Source organism: Episyrphus balteatus, chromosome 1, assembly GCF_945859705.1.
Source record: "Episyrphus balteatus chromosome 1, idEpiBalt1.1, whole genome shotgun sequence".
NCBI lineage: Eukaryota > Metazoa > Arthropoda > Insecta > Diptera > Syrphidae > Episyrphus > Episyrphus balteatus.
The window spans coordinates 24,881,059-24,901,378 of NC_079134.1; the positions used below are offsets into that span (position 1 = coordinate 24,881,059).

General features: G+C 29.2%; 1 protein-coding gene across 1 annotated transcript; it reads left to right on the forward strand.

The window, feature by feature from the left end:
- The first annotated feature begins 330 nt into the window (after nucleotides 1-330).
- LOC129907262 (uncharacterized) lies at nucleotides 331-2,131 on the forward strand. The gene is made up of 2 exons (XM_055983381.1): nucleotides 331-693; nucleotides 797-2,131. Exons 1-2 carry the CDS (start codon nucleotides 333-335, stop codon nucleotides 850-852), a joined length of 417 nt encoding a protein of 138 aa, XP_055839356.1. The 5' UTR covers nucleotides 331-332; the 3' UTR covers nucleotides 853-2,131.
- Nucleotides 2,132-20,320: the final 18,189 nt, after the last annotated feature.

Consider the following 20,320-nt stretch of genomic DNA (forward strand, 5'->3'; position numbering starts at 1 on the left):
TGATCCTCCTGGGCAACATGAAACATTTGGTGTATCCCTCACTTAAAATTTGGATGCATGTTGGTACGGGAAACAACCAAAGATTTATAAATATAACCACCCTTTATCAACAACTCGGAGAATCCTTATCAAACGCTATACCTGGGTTTTATGCTTTAACTGGGTGTGATTACATACCAGCATTCTTCAAAAAAGGTAAATCAAGGCCTTTTACCATTTTACAAAATAACCCCGATAGTTTCCAAAAGGCATTCGGGCAGCTTTCTAACTGTAGTCTGTCTGAAGATGAAAAAAATCACACTTTTTCATTATTGGAGGAATTCATATGCAAAATGTATGGTATACAAAACTGCGAAAATGTAAATGATGCTAGGTATGAAATTTTTACAAAAACTTACAAGTTTAAAAGCGTAAACGAGACATTCGCTAAAAAATTAAAAAATGTTGATGCTTCCAATTTACCACCGTGCAAAGCAGAGTTGTATCAGCAGTTACTTCGGGCACAGTATGTGACAACTATTTGGAACAACGCGTATTTGCAAATACCTACATTGCTGAGGCCTCAAGATCACGGCTGGGTTGAACAAAATGGGAAAATGGAGTTACTTTGGTTCGAAGGGGACCAATCCCCCAAATTGGTAAATGATGTCATAATACAACCAACATTGACTGATGGGAGCACCACTGATACAGGTACATTATAATCTACAAGTTTACAACATAATTTATTTAAAGTTTTTTTTAGGTACTTTAAAATTTTCTTACTATATATTTTCTTTGGTTTTCCTTGTTTCAGATGAATATGGTACGGATGATTCAATAAATGATGACTTTGCATCAGATATAGAATAAATCATCTTTTTTAATACTTTTATAAACATACATAGCTACTTGCATTTGTTTTGTTTTTTGTTTCTGCCTTCTTTTAATTGCATAAAACTTGTCCTTTTTAATAAAATATTTTATTGTATTTGATGAATTTTTCAATATGTACCTTGTTCTCGATATATTGCAATTTTTATATGAATATCCAGGAGCTTGTTAAAAATTTTGGCATTTCCATAACGTTAGAGGGATTAGATATTGATTAAGGTAAGTTTTGTAACGCTATTGATACATGCCAATAATAAATATGAAGACTTTAACTGGATTAGGGTACAAAATATTTACATTGTGGAATGACAAGTGTACTTAAGACTTTCTTTCCCTTTAAATGGAATGGCCTGTGCTAAAAAAAGCCAAAAGTCAAAAAACAATTCAGAAAAAATCCCTGAGAATACTGATCCCGAACAAAAAAACACAGTTTTCGATATTTTTAGTTTTTTTTTTCAAAAAGTAAAAGAGATTTTGACTTCTAGTTTTCGGTGTTTGACTCAAAATATATAAGTGAAATAAGAATTGGAAAAAAAGTTAGTACTTAATTGGGTAGATTTTTTGGAATAAAAACTGTTTGAACTGTTTTTGAATTTTTTTTCAAAATTTTGTGTTTGAAATTTTTTGTTTCAAAAACTATTCATCAAAAAACATTTATATAAAAACCAGAAAGTGGTATACCTTTTTCCTTTAAAAAAAGGTATCGTTTAGTTTTGAAAGTGTTGCCGTTCTCTTTAAATATTTTTTTTTTTGATTTAAGGTAGAGTTCTTAATTTAAAATTTTTTTCACATTCAAGTGCTTGGCAGACCGTTTTTGCCACGGCTGACTAGACTTTTTTTTTGCAGTTACATGCCTGGGGATGTCCTTAAACATATTTCATATGACTTAATACACAACCAAAAAAGTAAAAAAACTAAAAAAAATTAATTTAAAAAAATTTTTTTTTTTGTTTGTTTTGACTGTTTTGGTAAGGAAATTTTTTTATAAATTTTTAAAAAACATTATTATTATAGGAAATTTAATTCTCTACAAAATTTGTTAAGAACAATATCTCAAAATTATGCTTTGTTTACGAGATATATTGAAAAAACCAAAAAGGGGGCTTTTGCACCCCTATCTCCAGTTCCCACCCTCTCATTTAATAGCACTCCGCGGTTTTATCTTTTTTATAACCCATTGAACGATTCCTGCAATAAAACCCGTGAACATCTTACTTCCTTTCTGAAAGACATAATTAATAGCCGTAATTTTGGCGTTGGTGAAAAAATATAAGGTTTGGTAATTTTCAGTTTTCTCGAAAAGTAAAAGAGATTTTGACTTCTAGTTTTCGGTGTTTGACTCAAAATATATAAGAGAAATTAAAACAAAAAAAAAATAATACTTGATTGGGTAAATTTTATGAAAAAAAAAAACTGTTTGAACTTTTTTTGAATTTTTTTTCAAAATTTTGAGTTTGAAATTTTTTGTTTCAAAAACTATTCATCAAAAAACATTTATATAAAAACCAAAAAGTAGTATACCTTTTTACCTTTAAAAAAAGGTATCGTTTAGTTTTGTAAGTGTTGCCGTTCTCTTTAAATATTTTTTTTTTGATTTAAGGTCGAGTTCTTAATTTAAAATTTTTTTCACATTCAAGTGCTTGGCAGACTGTTTTTGCCACGTGTCACGAGATTTTTTCTTTTGCAGTAACATGCCTGGGGATGTCCTTAAACATATTTCATAGGGGTGAATACTAAGCAATTACCTGCAAACTTTAGGTCGCTGGCTCTCGGTCTAAAAATTGCTGTACTTTTCACCTCGATACCCAATCCAAAAGAACATTAAAATTATGAATTCAAAAGTGCAAATTCAAAGCTAATTTCCGCAAGTTCTTCTTAAAAAATTAATGTTAAGTTGAAAAAAATGCCTTCAACACTTCCTCAGCTGTGCGAAAAAAAAAACTTTCTTACTTCACCACACCCTTTCCTTAAACCATTTCAATCCATTCCATTCTTTTCCTTGTCGTCGTCCCCCTTTCTTTTTTTTTTTTCAATATTTTTGTTAGAAATTCTGAAAAACTTTTACCGGAAACTTCCGAAATTGATGGTATTGCTTACAAAATCAATCAATAAACGTGACATTTTCGTTTTGGCGCTAAAAATGAAGGAAATGGGCGATGGTGATGGTAATGGTGATTACAAATTCAAAAATTTGCAAAAGAAAAAAAAAAACTCTTCAAATACCCTTGCCAATCCGCACGAAAACCCAACCGTATTCTACCGTAATTGAAGGCGTCGATAAAATTACATTAACGTTGAAGATTTTTCGTCGAATTTTATGTGAGTGTGTGTGTGAAAGGAGAATTGTTGGAATTTTGTAAATAGATGTCAATCTCGTTATACGCCATTAAAGTGTTGAATGTTTTATGTAATGAATGCCATTTCCGGTAAGCGCTGTTGTTGTTGTCATTTTCGTTGTCGTTAAAAATGACGCGACGCGATATGATGGGACGAAAAATTTTTGAAGTTTCGTCCGGAGGTGAATATTAATTTTGTGTGGACATGTTTTTTTTTTTTCTTGTCAGTTTTTTTCTTTCTTTTGTTGTTGTTTTTATTTGTTATTGTATGATTTGGGTTATTTATTTAAGATAAAAAGGTTTGAGTTGTGACACTTGAATGGTAATGAGATTGATGGAAAATATTTTATGACGTTAATATTGTTAAGAGTGTTTTTTTTTTCTGTTTTTTTTTTTTTTTTTGTATCGGAAACTTTTTGAAATCATTGAATGTTTGTTGAAAAGTTTTGTTGCTAATGGAAAATAGACATTAAATTTAATTTTCAAGATAATGTTTTTTTTGCACAAAATGATACTTTTGTACTTTGCCTATGACCTTTCGAAATGTTTCGTTCAAGGTAAACATATTTTATTGCGACGATACAAAATATTTAAGTTATGGTCTTGGTTGAAAAAAAATAATAATAATCATGGCCTGTGGAGATATACATTTTTTGAAGAAAAGTTTCCGAAGCCTGTAAAACAGAACAAAGGTTAACGTAGCGCACAGATGTTGAGAATTCGGAAAAATGAATTTTTCACTTTCTACAATATGCGACGAAGAACCCAATTTTACCATTAAACAGGGAGGATGGATCCAACTGTCTACTGCCCTACGGGCGGAGAGATGAAAGTCATATACAAATTGAAGCCCGATGAAGCTGCTTGGCAGAGATCTGATCTAGAGTACCTATACACTAAACGGGATTGGATCTACCATCGACCAAATCTTCCACACTCCGACAGATTTTAGAAAAAAAAACCCAAGAATACCAAATCGATACACATAATCTCTTTATCGATTTTAAAATCGCCTATATGAGAGGAGCATCCCTGCCAAACTCGTTCGCTAGTGCAGGATGATTAGGTAAGATAAGATTAAAATAAGTTTTATTGAAACTTAATATATTAAACAGTGTTGACATTTTTTAATTTTAACAAATCGTATATCTACCATATGACATGGTAAAATAGACCAGTGCCAATCATTTTTGAAAAAAAAATGGGACCGGGCCAAAATTCTGGCTTCAAAATTCTGGTTTTCAAAATCCTGCTTTTTTCAAGAAAATTCTGTTTTTCAAAATTCTGGTTTTTTTAATATTCTGTCTTTCAAAATTCTGCTTTTTAAAATTCTGCTTTTCAAAATTCTGCCAGCATTTTTTTTTTTTTTTTGAAGAAAAAAATTCAGCTAATTCTGTTTTTTTTTTTTCAAAGCATATACGCGTTTCCTTAACAAAAATACACCTCATTTATGTAATTTAAGTTTGGTACTTTCCTAACTGCCTAAAAGACTTTTGTATAACTCGCATCTATGTATATACCGTTGAAAACTAATTAGAAACGATGAAGAATCAAGGGGCATGGTAGTGCCCAGCCAAGTTCTCTATAGCAACTTTTTGGCACTACACCCTTATTTACAGGAAACAACTCAGGCCATTTTCGACCGCCCTCTAACTTCCACACCAAAGATGCTAGAAATTTCAAACTCACTACATTTGTTGAGCTCGTCAAAACCAAACACCTCACAAAATTTCAGCCTCCTACGATGAGTAGTTTCTGAGATATATTGCTTCAAAAATCGCAAAAACCGTAACTGACTCACTGACTCACTGACAGATCATCAAAATTATGGAGAACTTCCCGATATCGTAGAAACTTGAAATTTTACACGGTGATAGGACTTGTGGTGTATACAAAGGAAAAAATCGAAAATTTGAGATTTTCAATTCAGGGGGCGTGGCATCCGCCCATTTCCGCTGAATTTTCATAAATTATTATAGAGCACTTCTGATTGTCGTAGAATCTTGAAATTTGGTAGAATGGTGGTGCTGGTAGTTTACACGCACAAAAAGTACTGAGATGTAAAAGTGTACCAAGTTCTAAAGTTTGGGTTCAAATTCGTATCAATAAAATTTTGATTGTTTACTTGGCAATTTTTGAAATAACTTTAAAAATCGATGGTTAAGAAAAATTGTCAATTGTCAGTTGGTATTGCCATGTTCAAAGGAGAGATCCTGAGAACCCCGTCAAAAAAGCAATATCATACAACGTTCCAACACGAAATAAAAAGAAAGGTAGGCCTAAAAACTCCTGGTACAAGCAAATGCAAAAACACCAGCATTCAGTTGGCCTTAGAAATGGAACAATACAAAACCGGGAGGCTTGCCGCCGATTTCTGAGGTCAACCCGGCGAACCCCACAAGCGGATCACTAGTGTGAAGCAGTAACGTGGGATAGTTATGATCCCCTCGACATCGAGATCATAACAGCGCCGAGAAAAAGGAAGAAGAAGAATGTTTTTGTTGTGATATTCCTTTACTTATTCAATTTTTTGAATATTAATTTTTATTTGATTAGTTAAAAAATTTTCAATTATCATTTTTCAAAGATATTTATCATTAAAGACCTTTTCTCAATATTTTTAAATTTATTGGTATATCAAAAAAAAAAAAAAAAATGAATACCTATAACAAATATTGGCATAGTACCTCGTAAAAAGCAGCAAATTTTGCGAAATTATTATTTTACAAAATTTACAAAAAGCGCGCTTTTTTGAGCATTTTCCAAACCCTTTTTTAATTTTTTTCGGAATTTTGTAAAACAGAATTATGAAAAGCAGAATTTTGAAAAACTGAATTTTAAAAAGCAGAATTTTGAAAGCAGAATTTTGACAAAAGAATTTTGACCCCAACCCAAAAAAAATTATTAGCAGCATATGGTTGGTGGGAAAGCTTAGGATAAATTGTATGTTTACGAAAGGGGAAAAATAAATTGAACACAAAAGTAGGCAAAAATAGACCTCCTATCGAAAAAATTTAAATAAAAAAGTTGTAGGTATATAGTAAAAATGTCTACAACTTTTACTAAAACCATTTTTTTCTATAAAACCTCAATAATGTTGTTGAAAATGCAAAAATACGATTTCTTGTTTTTTTATTGCTTTCTCTTATAAAAATGGTTGGACTTTAACAAAACTTGGTTAAAAAATACTTTGTTATATTTTTTACCTATTTTAAATGGTTTTTGATTAAAAAGTTAACTTTTGGGTTTTTGACGAATTTAATCTGAAAAAAAATAGCCTATTTTTCAATCAAAAAAGTTACCGAAAGAATTTTTGATTTTTGAAAAGTTTTGAATGTAGTTGTTAAGATTAAAACCTTTTATTTAAGATTTTGTAGAAAAACTATAAGTACTTTTGTATTAGAAAATATTGAGAAAAATTAAAAAAAAAAAACATGAATATGATTTTTAAAATCGATTTTTCCGTAAATGACAGTAATATTGTTTAGGCCGACGCACGTGCTAACTTAATCAAAAAATTTAAGAAATAGCATACAAAGGGTATAAAAGTGTTTTTTTTTTTTTTACTACTTTGGTACTTTTTGGTCTTTGTTTTATTTTTTTTTTTTTGTTATTTTTTGTTCAATGAATATGAATAGTTCTACATAAATCTAAGAGCGAACATCTATTTGACATCATTTTAGCTAAATTTCTTGTTTATGTATATTCACATTCACATTTTTGAAAAAAGAAAATTCTATTAGCGCTTATTTTGTCCGCCATTTTGGAACAACCATTTTGAAAAATAAAAGTTGGAAGATTTTTCGTATTTCTCATACTAATATGCTTCAGTGTCCTAAATTCCATGACCTTTCGTCAAGAAATGGCCGAGTTTATGATTTTTGACGCCATAAAGCACCGAATGCACCACTGTGGGACGTGTAACGAGGAGAATGGTAAATAGTAAAATTCCTCTTGACCGACAGATTTTCAAATCTTTAACGAGTTCATTGCATTCACTGATTGTGTCAACCTCATTTTTAATTCAAATTTGGTAAAAATGTTAATAATTTAGCAAATAAACAAAATAAACCATTAAAAAGAAATCGTAAAAATAGGAATTTTGCCATATTTCGACAAATTTCAAAACGCATATGCATATGCAAACGCATGTGCGACCCGAAGTGCTTACCCAATTTGAACAATTTTTTTTTCTACTTAATATTTAGCTAATATAAGAGTTGCCGAAAGCTATTAGGTATACCTATTAAAAAAAAAAAAGATGTTAGGGTGGTCAGATTTTTTTTGTAAGAATAGATGCCATTTAAAATTTTGATTATTTTTTAACCCCTTCTTAGTCTTTATTATTCGCAATAATTTTCGATACCGATTTAATGATCGCCTGAAAGCAACAATGACTCAAAAAATTCAAACTCCATGAGTTAGAACTTGAGCTGTTAGAATTGTGAAGCTGCGAATCTGAAGGCCTCTCCGTAAAGTGTCATCATAGTCCCAAGTAAGATCTTTGTAGAATGGTTACCTGGAAGATGTGTTGCCTAAAACCTTTAAGAAGATTACTGTTAGATTAATTATTATTTTTGTGGATTTCGTCTACAAAAGTCAGATATGCAATGGACAAAGAGATCTTTTTTTTTTTTTTTTTGGTGAAAACAATGTTCATTTCTACTTGGTTTATGAGTTTGTGTTCATTTAAACAAATCCTAACTCCATCCTCTCAATCATCAACTGTACCTACAATTTTAAAATCTAAATTCTTCAATAAAGTACCTTAATTTATCCTTGACGTTGTTCTTTTTATTGCTAAAATATGCCTTTTCAAATGCAAATATATAAAACGCGTGTCCTTTGAATCGAAAAGTTAAAAAAAAAAAAATTACTTTACAAAGTATCAGGTAAGTATATTTCTACCAACCAGACTAAATTTTATCTTTGCCAACTCCTTAAAGAGGCATAACGAATGGAATATCTATTCCATCTACATCTCCATCTCCATTTTCATTTCCATTTCCATTTCCAATTCTAAACAGCAGCAGCACCTTTTTCGTATCGTTTTTTTTTTTTTTTTTTGTATTGCTCTCGTTCAAAAGCCATTGAATTTCGCGCAAAGGTCAAAAATCCATTAACATAAAAAACCACAATTTATTTGTTACAACTTATCGCATGTTAAGTTACAAAGCTTTCTTTTGTATAGAACCGCACAACGACGACCCACACCGCGCTCCTCTACTCCGCTCCGCTGTTCTATGAACAAAAAAAAAAATACCTAACAACCAACGTCTGTAGGTCCTGATCCTGGCCCTGCTGCCATTACCGCAAGATGTATATAAGCGCCTTCGGGAAAAGTTTGTTCTAACTTGGATTGGTGTTGTAAAGCAAACCGGCCGCCACCGCAATAGCAGCAAAATCAGCAGCAGCCAACAGTCTAGTTGAAGACTATAATACAACGCAACGCCAACGAAACGACTATGGCGACGATGTAGCAAAGAAGAATCATATCCATTGGAAGAGCTTTGCGCCACGAGGGGGAAATGTAATCGAAAACGTGACTATAATTTTATTGAGAACATTTTCCCTTAGAAACCCCAAAACGTATTGGTTGTGGTTTTTCTTCAAGTTCTTTGGCAAAATTGGTGGCAGGGGTGATTTTACTATGCTGTTTGTTCTTTTTTTTTTTTCTTATAAAAAAATAAACAAAACACAGAAGAAAAAAAAAAAAACATTCAAAGTGAATGTTTTATTATTTTGAAAAAGTAAACAGATTTAAGGACTTGACTAGGTCGCATGAAGTTGATGTTAATTTATATTTACAATTCAAGCCAAGTGACTTCTATGAAAAAAACGACTTTAAACGGAGATTCTGGGTTTTCGGAATTTTGGGTTTTCGGGATTTTGGGTTTTCTTGATTTTGGGGTTTCGGGATTCTGGGTTTTCGGGATTTTGGGTTTTCGGGATTTTGGGTTTTCTGGATTTTGGTCTTTCTGGATTTTGCAATTCGGGATTCTGTCCGTCTCCAGTGGATATCTGTTGCCGATGACCAGCCACCAGTGTAGGAAGTACCGTAATCTCAGTTTGAAATTTCGACATGCACTGAAAATATTATTATTCTTAAAAACTATGAATCTCGTTCATAAACCGAAATTCATAAATTTTTAAGAAATATTCATTAAATTTAAGCACGAATTCTTAAAAAAATTTTGTTTTTTTAAGAACAATTCATAAAATTTAAGAATCAGTTTTCATAAAAATTTTCCTATGGAAAATATTTGTATGAATTTTTTTTAAGAACAAATACGAAGGTTTATGAATAAATTCATAAACTTCTAGCTCCAATTTGAAAGAATACTTTGCTGAATCTTAGAATCTGGACATACTTTTATGAACGAAATTCACTATTATTTTCCATTCAGTTGTATTTTGAGTTAAAATATTTTTAAAATTAATTTTTTTTCCCTTCTAAAACTGAAAAAATCTGTTTTCAAAATTACATTTGTAAAAAGTTCATAAATTTTTTGTTTTTAAGTATTTTTTCTCTAAATGAATGAATTTTTTCTTAAAATGAATGTATTTTTTCATTAATCGAAAAATAACGAATATTTTACCGTTATGCTGTATTCGGTATTAAGAACTTATTCTTAAAATTTAAGAATCTGTTCATACTTTTTAAGTTCGAAATTCATATTTTTCCAAAGTTGATGAATTAATTCATTAAATTGTATGAAATTATACACATAATTTATGAAAAAAATCTTACGTTTTGAGTGTTAAAGTATTTTTTCTTAAAATCTATGTATTTTTTCATCAATCTAGAATATAATAACTGTTGTTCTGAATCTATGCCTCAGAAAGATTTCTCTGAGGATTTAGTTTAAAATCTGATATTCAAAGTGGACGCTCGTTGCCAAAACAAGTTATAAAAGTTTGTGAATAAAAAACAATATTTTGAAGAGTATAAGACATTTTAACAGTGTAAAATATTATTGGTTCCCGTTGCCTCTTTCCCATATACTCAGATAAGTATAAAAACATAATAACTGTTAAATATTTCTTTCTTTGATTAAATATATTAAAATTTTTTTTTTTAGGTACATATTTAAAAATTGAAAATCAACACAAAATAAAAACCATGTTAAAGGCGATTCTCAACAAATCCTGTACACTTGAAATTGTCATTGCAAAATAAAGCAAACACATCATGTTCCCAAAACATATAATTTAGTAAGTGTTGCATTTTGATTTATTTCTCTAAATATATAAATTTTTTTAACTTAATATTATCAAAATTTCTCAAATTATTCTATATGATGTACATAGGTATAGGTACCTAAATTCTTTATATTTTGATCTTTCCCCAACTTATTCAATTTTGTATTGTTTTTTTTTTCAGCTCCAGAGCCTAATGCTGCTAGTACATACTACATAGTCATTTTTCTAATACAAACTTTTTTCTATCTTTCCAGATGATGCATCCATTAAAAAACAAAAATTAGTGTAAAAATTAAATTTATAGTGAAATGTATTGTGAAAGTGAGCAATAAAACATTTTTATAACGTTTAAACTTAATAATTTGTTTTATTTTTAAAAACAATTTTCATTTTTTTGTTTTAGATTTTGGGTTGTTTTCTGTTGCTGTTTGTTTGTTTGTTTGGAATTAAATTTTTTTAGGAACAAATTGAAGGCTTGGAGAAGTAATGTATTATATGCATTTATATAAATAAATGCATACATTTTAATGAAAAGTGTATTATATTTTATGAAAACAATCATAAAACTTTAAGAAAAATTCATAGTTTTTATGATTTTTTTCATAAAATTTAAGCAACATTTCATTTAAAATTTTACGAAATTTATGAAAAAAATCATAAAGTAAGAAATATTCTTAAAATGTAAGAAACTTTTTTTAAAATCTAAGAAACTTTTCTTAAAATCTAAGAAACTTTTCTTAAACGTGTTCAAAAAAATTCTAATTCGTTTATGAACAGAATTCTTAAAATTTAAGAACTCATTCTTAATTATTAAGAAAGATTCATTCCCTTATGAATTTGTTCATAAAAAGATTCTTAAATTTAATGAATTTGTACATTGGCTCATTTGCCATGAATTTTTACATTGATTTAATGTACAAATTCATTAATTTTATGTACCTTTTTGGTTCAGTGTGGTTGGCTTTAAAAAATTCTTACTTCTTTTGTAGACGTCGTAGAAATATGATTGAAGCGTCATATAAAAGTTGAAATAATAACCTTTCAGATTATATAGAATTTACTATAGGTTGTCATTTTAAAAAATTGTGTTAGAAGAGAAACAAAAAAATATGATTGTTTTGAATAAATATTTTTATACTTTTGCGCATTGTTAAAATTTAAGTATGGCTTTGTTCTTCAGAAAATATTATAAGCACGGATTTTATTTAAACTTTACAGATAGATAGTTATTTCTTATCATTCTAAATGAAATTAAGTATTAAAAAAAAAAAAAAAAACAAAATTGAAAAAAATAAAAAAATTAAATTTTTTCTAATATAATGTATCTAACCAAGTTGATGAATTTCCTAAGGTTAGCTATTATTTTTGTACTTTTAACATGAGAGCAAGTACGTGAGACCCAGTCGTGCATTTTATTTTATTCAAATCAATTTCTTTAAAATGGTTAGTAAATATTTTTGAAATATAATTTTAGATTTTGACTAATAATTTCGTATTAAAATATTACCATTCATTTTTTTTATAAAATATTGGACAAATTTTATTCATAACAAATATTTTTTTCGATGCCAATACCTCCCCTTCAAATGACTTGAAGAACAAAAAGAAAAATACGATAACACACCAAAATACAAATAGAAAAGTCAAAGTCATTGTACTTTGTGAATGTCAGGTGGTGGGCTAAACCATCATCATGCTAAGGAAGTCAAAAGGTCTAGCGAGAATTCTTCGGCTTACCAAACTAGGATGCGAGTAATGGTGTGAATTTTTGTTTTGTTTTTTATTTTCGATTTATTTGCCTGCGAGAATGCGATTGTTTTTGTTTGTTTTTCTATTTCTGTTTCCTTGATTTGAATTTCATCTCCTTGTTTTTATTTTTTTTTTGTTTCTTCTTCAACTTCTCCTTCTTTTCTATCATTTGAATAAATTTAAGTGGTTAAATAAAGAACAAAAAAAAAGGACAGCAACAATAATATATCTTTTTCCTTAATTTACGTTCAATTTAAAAAATGAACAAAAAAAAAAAAACAAAGCCAATATAATCAATGGAGGGAGGTAGAATACCGAATCGAAATAAATCCACCAAACTATAGCCACAAGTAGACTTCCACGAAAGATTTATCAACCTTTGTCATGTCAATATTGTTAAAATTCATAAATAGAAATGATAAAAAAAAAACGAATTTAATATTGAAACCGCTTCGAGCACTTCCATTTACAGTTAGTTTGGGTAGTTGTTGTCCATATTGTCTGTGTTTTTGCAGTTTAAATGGAAAGATAAATACTGCAAAACAAATTGACACGCTTTTTTTCCATCCTGCCAAACGAATAATAGAGACAATCCAAAAGAGAGAGGGAACTTTGAAATTAAAACAAGAGAAAAAAAAAAATCGAAAACGAAGGCCTGTCAAAGTGAAAATAATGGTTCACGAGATAAATTTTTAGGTCATAGAGGTTTGGTTCAAAAAAAAGGGGATGGTGGCGGCTTACAAAAGTATCAAGCAGACTTTGGCTTAACCTTTGTTTACACAATTTGCAAAAAAAAAAGAAAAGAGATTTTTTCATGGTTGGACTGCTAATGTTGCAAACACAAACAACATTTTTACATTTGGGGGATATCTGCCTACAGTTTTAGTAGAGGGTTGAAAAAGAACCAGTGTCTCTTTTTCTCTCTGGGGGGATGATCATTTCATCGTGTACCAATTTGTCACCTGAAATATGATGCTAGAAGGTGTAGAAGCACATAGATATGCTGATTCCAACTTTTTCAATTCAGAAATTGGTTTGTTGTCCTTTGGAAGTGATATCTCCATCTGGTAGTATGGTTTCATTGTGATTTTTTTTATGTTTTTATTTGAACAGATTTTTATTTGTGTTTGGTGAGATTGGTTTTTGATGAGACAATTTTTGTTTGATTTATTTTTTTTTTTTTTTTAACAAAGAGTTGGTGTTTTAGATATGTAAAATATGTACATCAAATATAGGTATTGTACACCTGACTTTGCTTTGGATATTTTTGTAATTAAAACTACAGTCTATGTTTTTTTTTATTTTGACCACAAGATTTAATGTTTTACAATTAAGATTTCCTGTTGGTCAATTTTATGGATTTTTGTTCAAAATCAGAGCCTTGTCAAAAAATATAATTTCAACGTTGATGGGAGTGTTAAAAAAAAAACCGTTTAGAACATGCCAAAAGTTGTCCGAAGAAATATAACTTCTCTTAAGAAATTGTCTTAAACCAAGAAAAATGTTTACTGAATAGATTTATATTATTTTTTTTATTATAAATTAAATTAATGCTATACCTACATACATAAGTTAGTTTCAGTTGTAAAAAGCGTCCTTCAATCAAACGCCATTCCAGGAACGTTTTTTTTTTTATAGAATTATGATAAAAGTTATAACTTTTGCCAATATTATGACAAACAATAAAGGCAACTTTAATAAAATCGCAAATTTTTTTTTATTTTACATTGTGAGATAAAACAATAAAAAAACAATAACGTTTAAAATGAAATTTCCGAGAACGCTCTGGTACTCTAAATGAACAATGTTGTATTAACATAGTTCATAGTTTTTTTATATCTCGTTTAGAACGTACAAAAAAATACGATATTACGAATTTCTCGAAAACGGCTCTAACGATTTTGATTAAACTTTGTATACGTAATATTTAAAGCAGTGGCAATAAAACAGCATTTTTATTTTTTCTCAAAAAAGTCAAATAATAAAAAAAATTTTTTTTTTTCATTTAACATAATTTTGCCCTAAATGTCGGCTCTTCCCCAATATCAATTTTTTTTTTAAATTTAGATCTACAAGTAGACTAACATAAAAGTGCTTTGAGCTGCAAGAGCAAGTACGTGCGACCCCAGTTGTGCATTTTATTTAATTTTAAGTACTTTTTTTGATATCTCGCTTATAATAAGCCCGCTTTTTAAAACCCCGTTTATCCCGCAAATCCCATTTACTTAAATTACCAAGCAGTTTCTCAATGTGAAAAAAATGAAAAAAAAAAAAATGCATTGAAAATAAATTTTTTTTTTTTCCAAATAAAAAAAAATCAATGGAAAATGTGGGAAATATTTTTATTAATATTCGTACATTTTTAAAAATTTTGACAATTTGACCTTACATATAATAATAAAGCTATAGGTCAAATAGTTAGAGATCCTTCCATAGGACGCCCTACCATCATCGTTATACCAGTTGAGAGTTATATTTTCTGAAAGGTTGTGTCTACTGAAATAAATTGCATATGATAACGAAGAAAAAAATAACAAAAATAATAAAAAATTATCAAAATTGTTTTTATTTTAAGTGGAGTGATTGAATATAATCCAATATAAGTTCAAGTGACCTCAACTCCAAAAATTTATAAAGCGTTTCGCCCACTGTCGTACCTGGGCGAAACGCTTTATACATTTTTGGAGTTGAGGTCACTTGAACTTATATTGGATTAAATTGCATATGGGTTGCCTAGCGATATGCTGTCATGGTATAGGGTTGCCAAGCCTTAAAGTTTATTTTTCCGTATTTTTGAATACGCGACCCTGCTTATATGGCAAGCCAAAAGAGTTATAAATACAATAATATGTCATAAGAAATTTAATTTAAAAATTTTATCTTTCAGGATTTTTTAAATTTGAAGTTTGAGTAGGGTAAACAAAGGTAAAGGCAAACATTTTTTGTAAAAAAAACATAATAGAAATGAAATTGGAATCGATAGATATTATAAATCTATGAAAGCCACACATACAAATGAAAAAAAATTTTAAAAATCTACAAAAATCGCGGTGATTTTTAAAATAAAACACCTTGTGTTGATTCCAAACGCGGGGTTATAAAAACGGGAATTTAATAAACGGGATGGTAAAAAACAGTATTTTAAAAGTGTGGTTTTAAAAAAGCAGGATTTCAAAAAACAGTATCAATTGCAGGAATTTAAAAAACAGGATTATGAAAATCGGACACCGAACCCAACCCAAAAATTAACTCATATCGAAAAAATGCTATTCGATGATACAACCATGTATTGAAAAATTTGTTTTAATACTTCCTTTCATCTACATATATGTACATACACTTATATATTTGTCTTTTTGATCTATTATTCACAAATAAGCTCAATATTCAAAAAAAAAAAAAAAAACAATAAAAATCGACTTTTTTTTATGAATGTGGTCATTTAAAAAATAAAGCTTAATGGAATCCACCGCTCATGACGTGTGTGTATTAAAATTGAGCTGCAACAATTTAAACAAAATCACTTCTCGATTCAATGAAAATAAATTTTCATAGTATAAATTTAAAACAATAACTATACTCCTCTCAAATCAACATACACGAATACATACTTGAACTCTTTCAATATACTATAAATACACAAAAAAAAAACACATTAATCGAAACATACGGTTTGTATTCTGTTGAATTGTATATTTGTTTGATGTTTATTTTTTTTTCTTTTTGTTTAATTTTGAAATGACCGTGCAAAGTGTTGATAAAAATAATTGGTTTTTTGTTTTTTTTTTTTTATTTTTAATTTTCATAGATTTATCGAAATTCGAATACATTATTGGGCAAATAATAATTTAAAAAAAATTATTCTCAAATGTGTGCAATTAAAAACCACTATTGTTTTTTTTTTTTTAAGTTTTAGTTTTTTTTTGTGTATTTCAAGAAAAAAAAAAATTTAAACATAACTATCTACTGAAATGTTATTAATGTGTGTGTTATTCAAGTATTTTTGAACAATTTCAATTTAATAATCAAAATTTCTCTTATTTGTCTAAACGAATTAAAGTAAATCAATAACACAAATTCATATTTTAAAACCTTAAACAAAATGATGAATAAAATAAAGGGGAAGATTTGACTATTCTAATGGGTACACACAAAAAAAGATACGTATACGCCATAGTGACCATTAACTATCAATGATTTTTCTTTTAAATTAGATATAATTAAATAAGATTTAAAAGTTATTTTTGTAAGGATTCCTCAAAATAAATAATTACTTCCTAACGTTTGCAAAGTTCATGTGCTTTATTTCCAAAAATAGTTTTTATGTATTTGTTTTTTAATTTTATTGTCTGTACCTAATTAAAAATAGAAAAAAAAAAATATATAAAAACAAATAAAAATAAACATAAAATATAAATCCATGGAATTCTATAAAATAAAATAAAACAATTGTACACTGACAAACACACACATTTTCAATACCATGTCCTTTTTTGCTAGGGTGGCCTAGTTTTTTTTTTTATTATCCTTGGTATTAGCAATAAAAATCTCTTAACTACAACTTTAAGCCCAGCCAAACATAGAGGTCAGCCAAAAGGCAGAAGCAATCCAGCAAAAGCAGACCACATAAACACATCAGTAAAACAACAACAAGAACAAAAAAAAAATCACCCTTATTCCCATATCCTCATATATACATATAGAGATTGCATAAAGGTTGATCGCTGCCCGTTCATGTGAAAATGGAGGAAAAAATCCCTCCAAGGATAACCTGATACGTACGTTCTTTCAGTCTGTATAATATGGAACTCAGTATCTTAATCAGATAAGTTCTGTGGGTAGCTCTTCCATCCCTATATTCTGCTCTGGCTGCTCCTGTTTACCAAAAGAGGAGAGTGTTTGATGCCAAAGGTACAACACACACACTCATACATGTATACGAAAATTCATCTTGTTGGTGGTCAGGAAGATGAAAAGTGGTGTGGCAGTGCCACCAAAAGCTGTTGGAACACGATACTGCAGCACCAGCTAGTAGTGACATGAGAGAAGCAAACAAGAAGAAAAAATAAACACATATAGGAATCCAGAATCCAGGTGAATATACGAACAAGGAAAGTCAAAGATTTTTATCACCTTAATGAGTTTACATGTTTTTCTTTTTTTTTTTTTTTTGTTGTTGTTGTTGTTGGTTTGTGTATAAGGCCAAGAGAAAAGAAGACTACATAACATCTGGTGGTAAAGGGGTGGTGAGATTGACGTTGCGGTATTTTTCAGATTAAAGTTTGGTAAATTCCTTTAATCAAATGCTGGTGGTGTCGGTGTAAGAAAAAAAAATAACAGCAAAAACTGGTAGAAATGTGTTTTGGTGCATATTTTATTGGTGTATGAGCAAAGAGCACATGAACATCAAATTAAAAGTGTTTAGATAGATTTAAAGGGTCTGGTTCAAAAATTCTAAGCAAAAAAAAAATATATAAAACGTGATAAATTAAATTAATTAAGGTTTTGAAGGTTTCCTTTTTGCAATTTATTTAGTATCTTCTTTTAGCCACATTTTAATTTTATGTACAAATTTATGTGTAGAAATTTTATATCAAGTTGGAGATCCGTAAGGTTTTAGTGATATTGGCTAAAGAGGTTAAGGTTACGTTTGTCTCTTTTTTTTGGGAAATCTGTAGGGAGTTTTTCATTACAGTATATTTAACGGGAATATAAATAGAACTGATTTATGTTCATGAAGATCATACTCAATACTCAGCGTAAAGTGTTGTAATATATTTTTTTTTTTTAATTTGGGTTTTGAAATAAATTTTATTTTATTACCAATACTGACAATTATTATTTTAAGATTTGCATTTATATTGAAAGGGAACGGGTTGTTATTCTGTATTCCTAAATTTTGTATGTCCAAAATTCTGTATTTCAATAAAAAATTCTGTATGAACATAATTCCGCTTTTCTATTATTCTGTATTTCAAAATTCTGTAAATCCAAAATTCAGTTTTCAAAATTCTGGAAATCCATTATTCTGCTTTTTGGAATTCTGTATATTCCAAACCTATACCTTTTTGTCTTTCCTGTTAAGCAATTTGTATTCAGTTAACAAAGAGAATTTTAGAATACAGAATTTTGAATTTACCGCATTTTAAAATACAGAATCCAAATTTTGGCACATACAGAATTTCGACCCCAACCCATATTGAAATTTAAGCAGTAAAGGAAATATGTTTATTTTTTCACCTTTGATACAAATTTGTATATAGAATGGAAAAATTGTAAGTTTGGTCATAAATAGAGGTTCACTGGGGCGTATGCGTATTATATCGTCATTGACGTTCGCAAATGATGTGAAACTGCATTTTACCAAATCTTACAAGGGAGTAAAAATAAACTTCCTTTTTCAATATTGGTCGTGGTATGTTCATGAAATTTTAATCATGCATAGTAATTGTATTTATGAATAATGTTTGAGGAGTTATTTTATCCAACAATTTGCAACAAAATCTCAATTTCGAAAACATTGAAGTTACACACTTTGGGCGAATTTATTCTTTAGTCTTATTTTTTTTTCTGCTGGATTTATAGGTAATTTTAAACAGAATCTTATCCAAGTACGGCAAGATTTTTTACAAAAAAAAAAAAAAATTACCAATAAACAAAAAAGATCAGCATTTTTAAAATGCAATACAACGGATTTTTAAGAAATTTATCTTTGAACAACAAAAGTTGAGTTTTTAATAATTCGGACCCTGAAACTTCCCACCTCCATGACATGATGTTAACCCAAAAGTACTATACGGCAAGTTAAATTGCAGTACGATGATGGAGAATGTGAAAAAAGTGGGTCCCACAGTTCTGTATATATATCTGTTTTTATATCTGTCTCTATCTCAACCCTAAGCTTAAAGAACTGACAAAATTTGCTTCAAACATGGTAGTTAAGAGTTTTGAGTGATTTTCAAGAGATTTAATTGAGTTTAAAAGAACAAACTTAACTTATTTGCTATATAACAAAAATGGTACAATTATTGTACAAAAAAGTTTAAAAAATTATGATCCTAAGTGGGCTGATTGATAAAAGGTCACGAAAATAGGATACATTATTAAAAAAAAAGTTTTATTATAACCATAACACTGTGTTACAAAATAAAAATCATGTCAATTACTTTGGAAGTGACCTTGCAGAGGTTGTAGGTATTACTGAGTACATCATATTTCGGCACTTGAAATTTTTCGTAGACCCCCATAATTTCCATAATTTCAAGTTATCGTCAAAAAACCGTTTTTCAATGTTTTCAGAATTCAACGACACAGCCTTAACTTATGTCAAAAATCTTATAAAATTTCATGTCCGCAAGTTCTAATTTTGTAGGTTAAACTAAGTTGAGTGCAGATTTGAAAAAATTAATAAGAAATGTTTAAATTTTTATGTGTATACCAACATAAGCGACATGATTTAAAGGTATTTTTTAACACTTAAGGCTTGGCCACACCGAAGGGTACATGCGGTAGCGGTACGGATAATTGTATGAAAAAAATTCCACATCTGAACGTTTTTGTGTCAGTTTGGAATTTTTTTCATACAAGTACCCTCACCGCTACCCGTACCGCTACCGCATACCCTCCAGTGTGGCCAAGCCTTTATTCCAACAAAATTCACAAACAAGTCAACTTGACCATCACTGAAAAGTAATGCACCTTATTCATGTTAATCTGACACAAATATCTGAAGTGTGGTTTTTCAATTTTTTAAAATCTGCACCTTATCTTCAAACCAGTAAAATTTGGACTTGCGGACATGAGATTTTTTTTAGATTTTTGACATAAGTTATAGAATATCAAAGTAAAGATAGAAACAAAAAAAATTGCCTACTAGCACTAATTCCAAGATTGTATCAGGATGTTTTTTGGCGCATATCCCAAAATTTCCCCTTTTCTCAAATAATACGATTTTGTCATAGATATGAATGCTATTTGCATTGCATTGTTTTGATTCTGAATGATAATGGATATAAAAACCTTCATGTAAAATTTGGTTCCTCTACCATAACTTGTAAGGGTTTTTCGGTAGTAAGTTTGCAACTGTTATAATAATATGGGTTGACAGATGAAAAACAGTTATAACTTTTTTGAGAGAGGTTAGATTGTCTTGATTTTAG

What these genes read in the sequence shown, in the direction of transcription:
- LOC129907262 (XM_055983381.1), top strand. Translation starts at nt 333, where the DNA reads ATGTATGGTATACAAAACTGCGAAAATGTAAATGATGCTAGGTATGAA. An exon ending in TGGGAGCACCACTGATACAG is followed by an intron (nt 694 to 796) that starts GTACATTATAAT and finishes TCCTTGTTTCAG; the next exon opens with ATGAATATGGTACGGATGAT.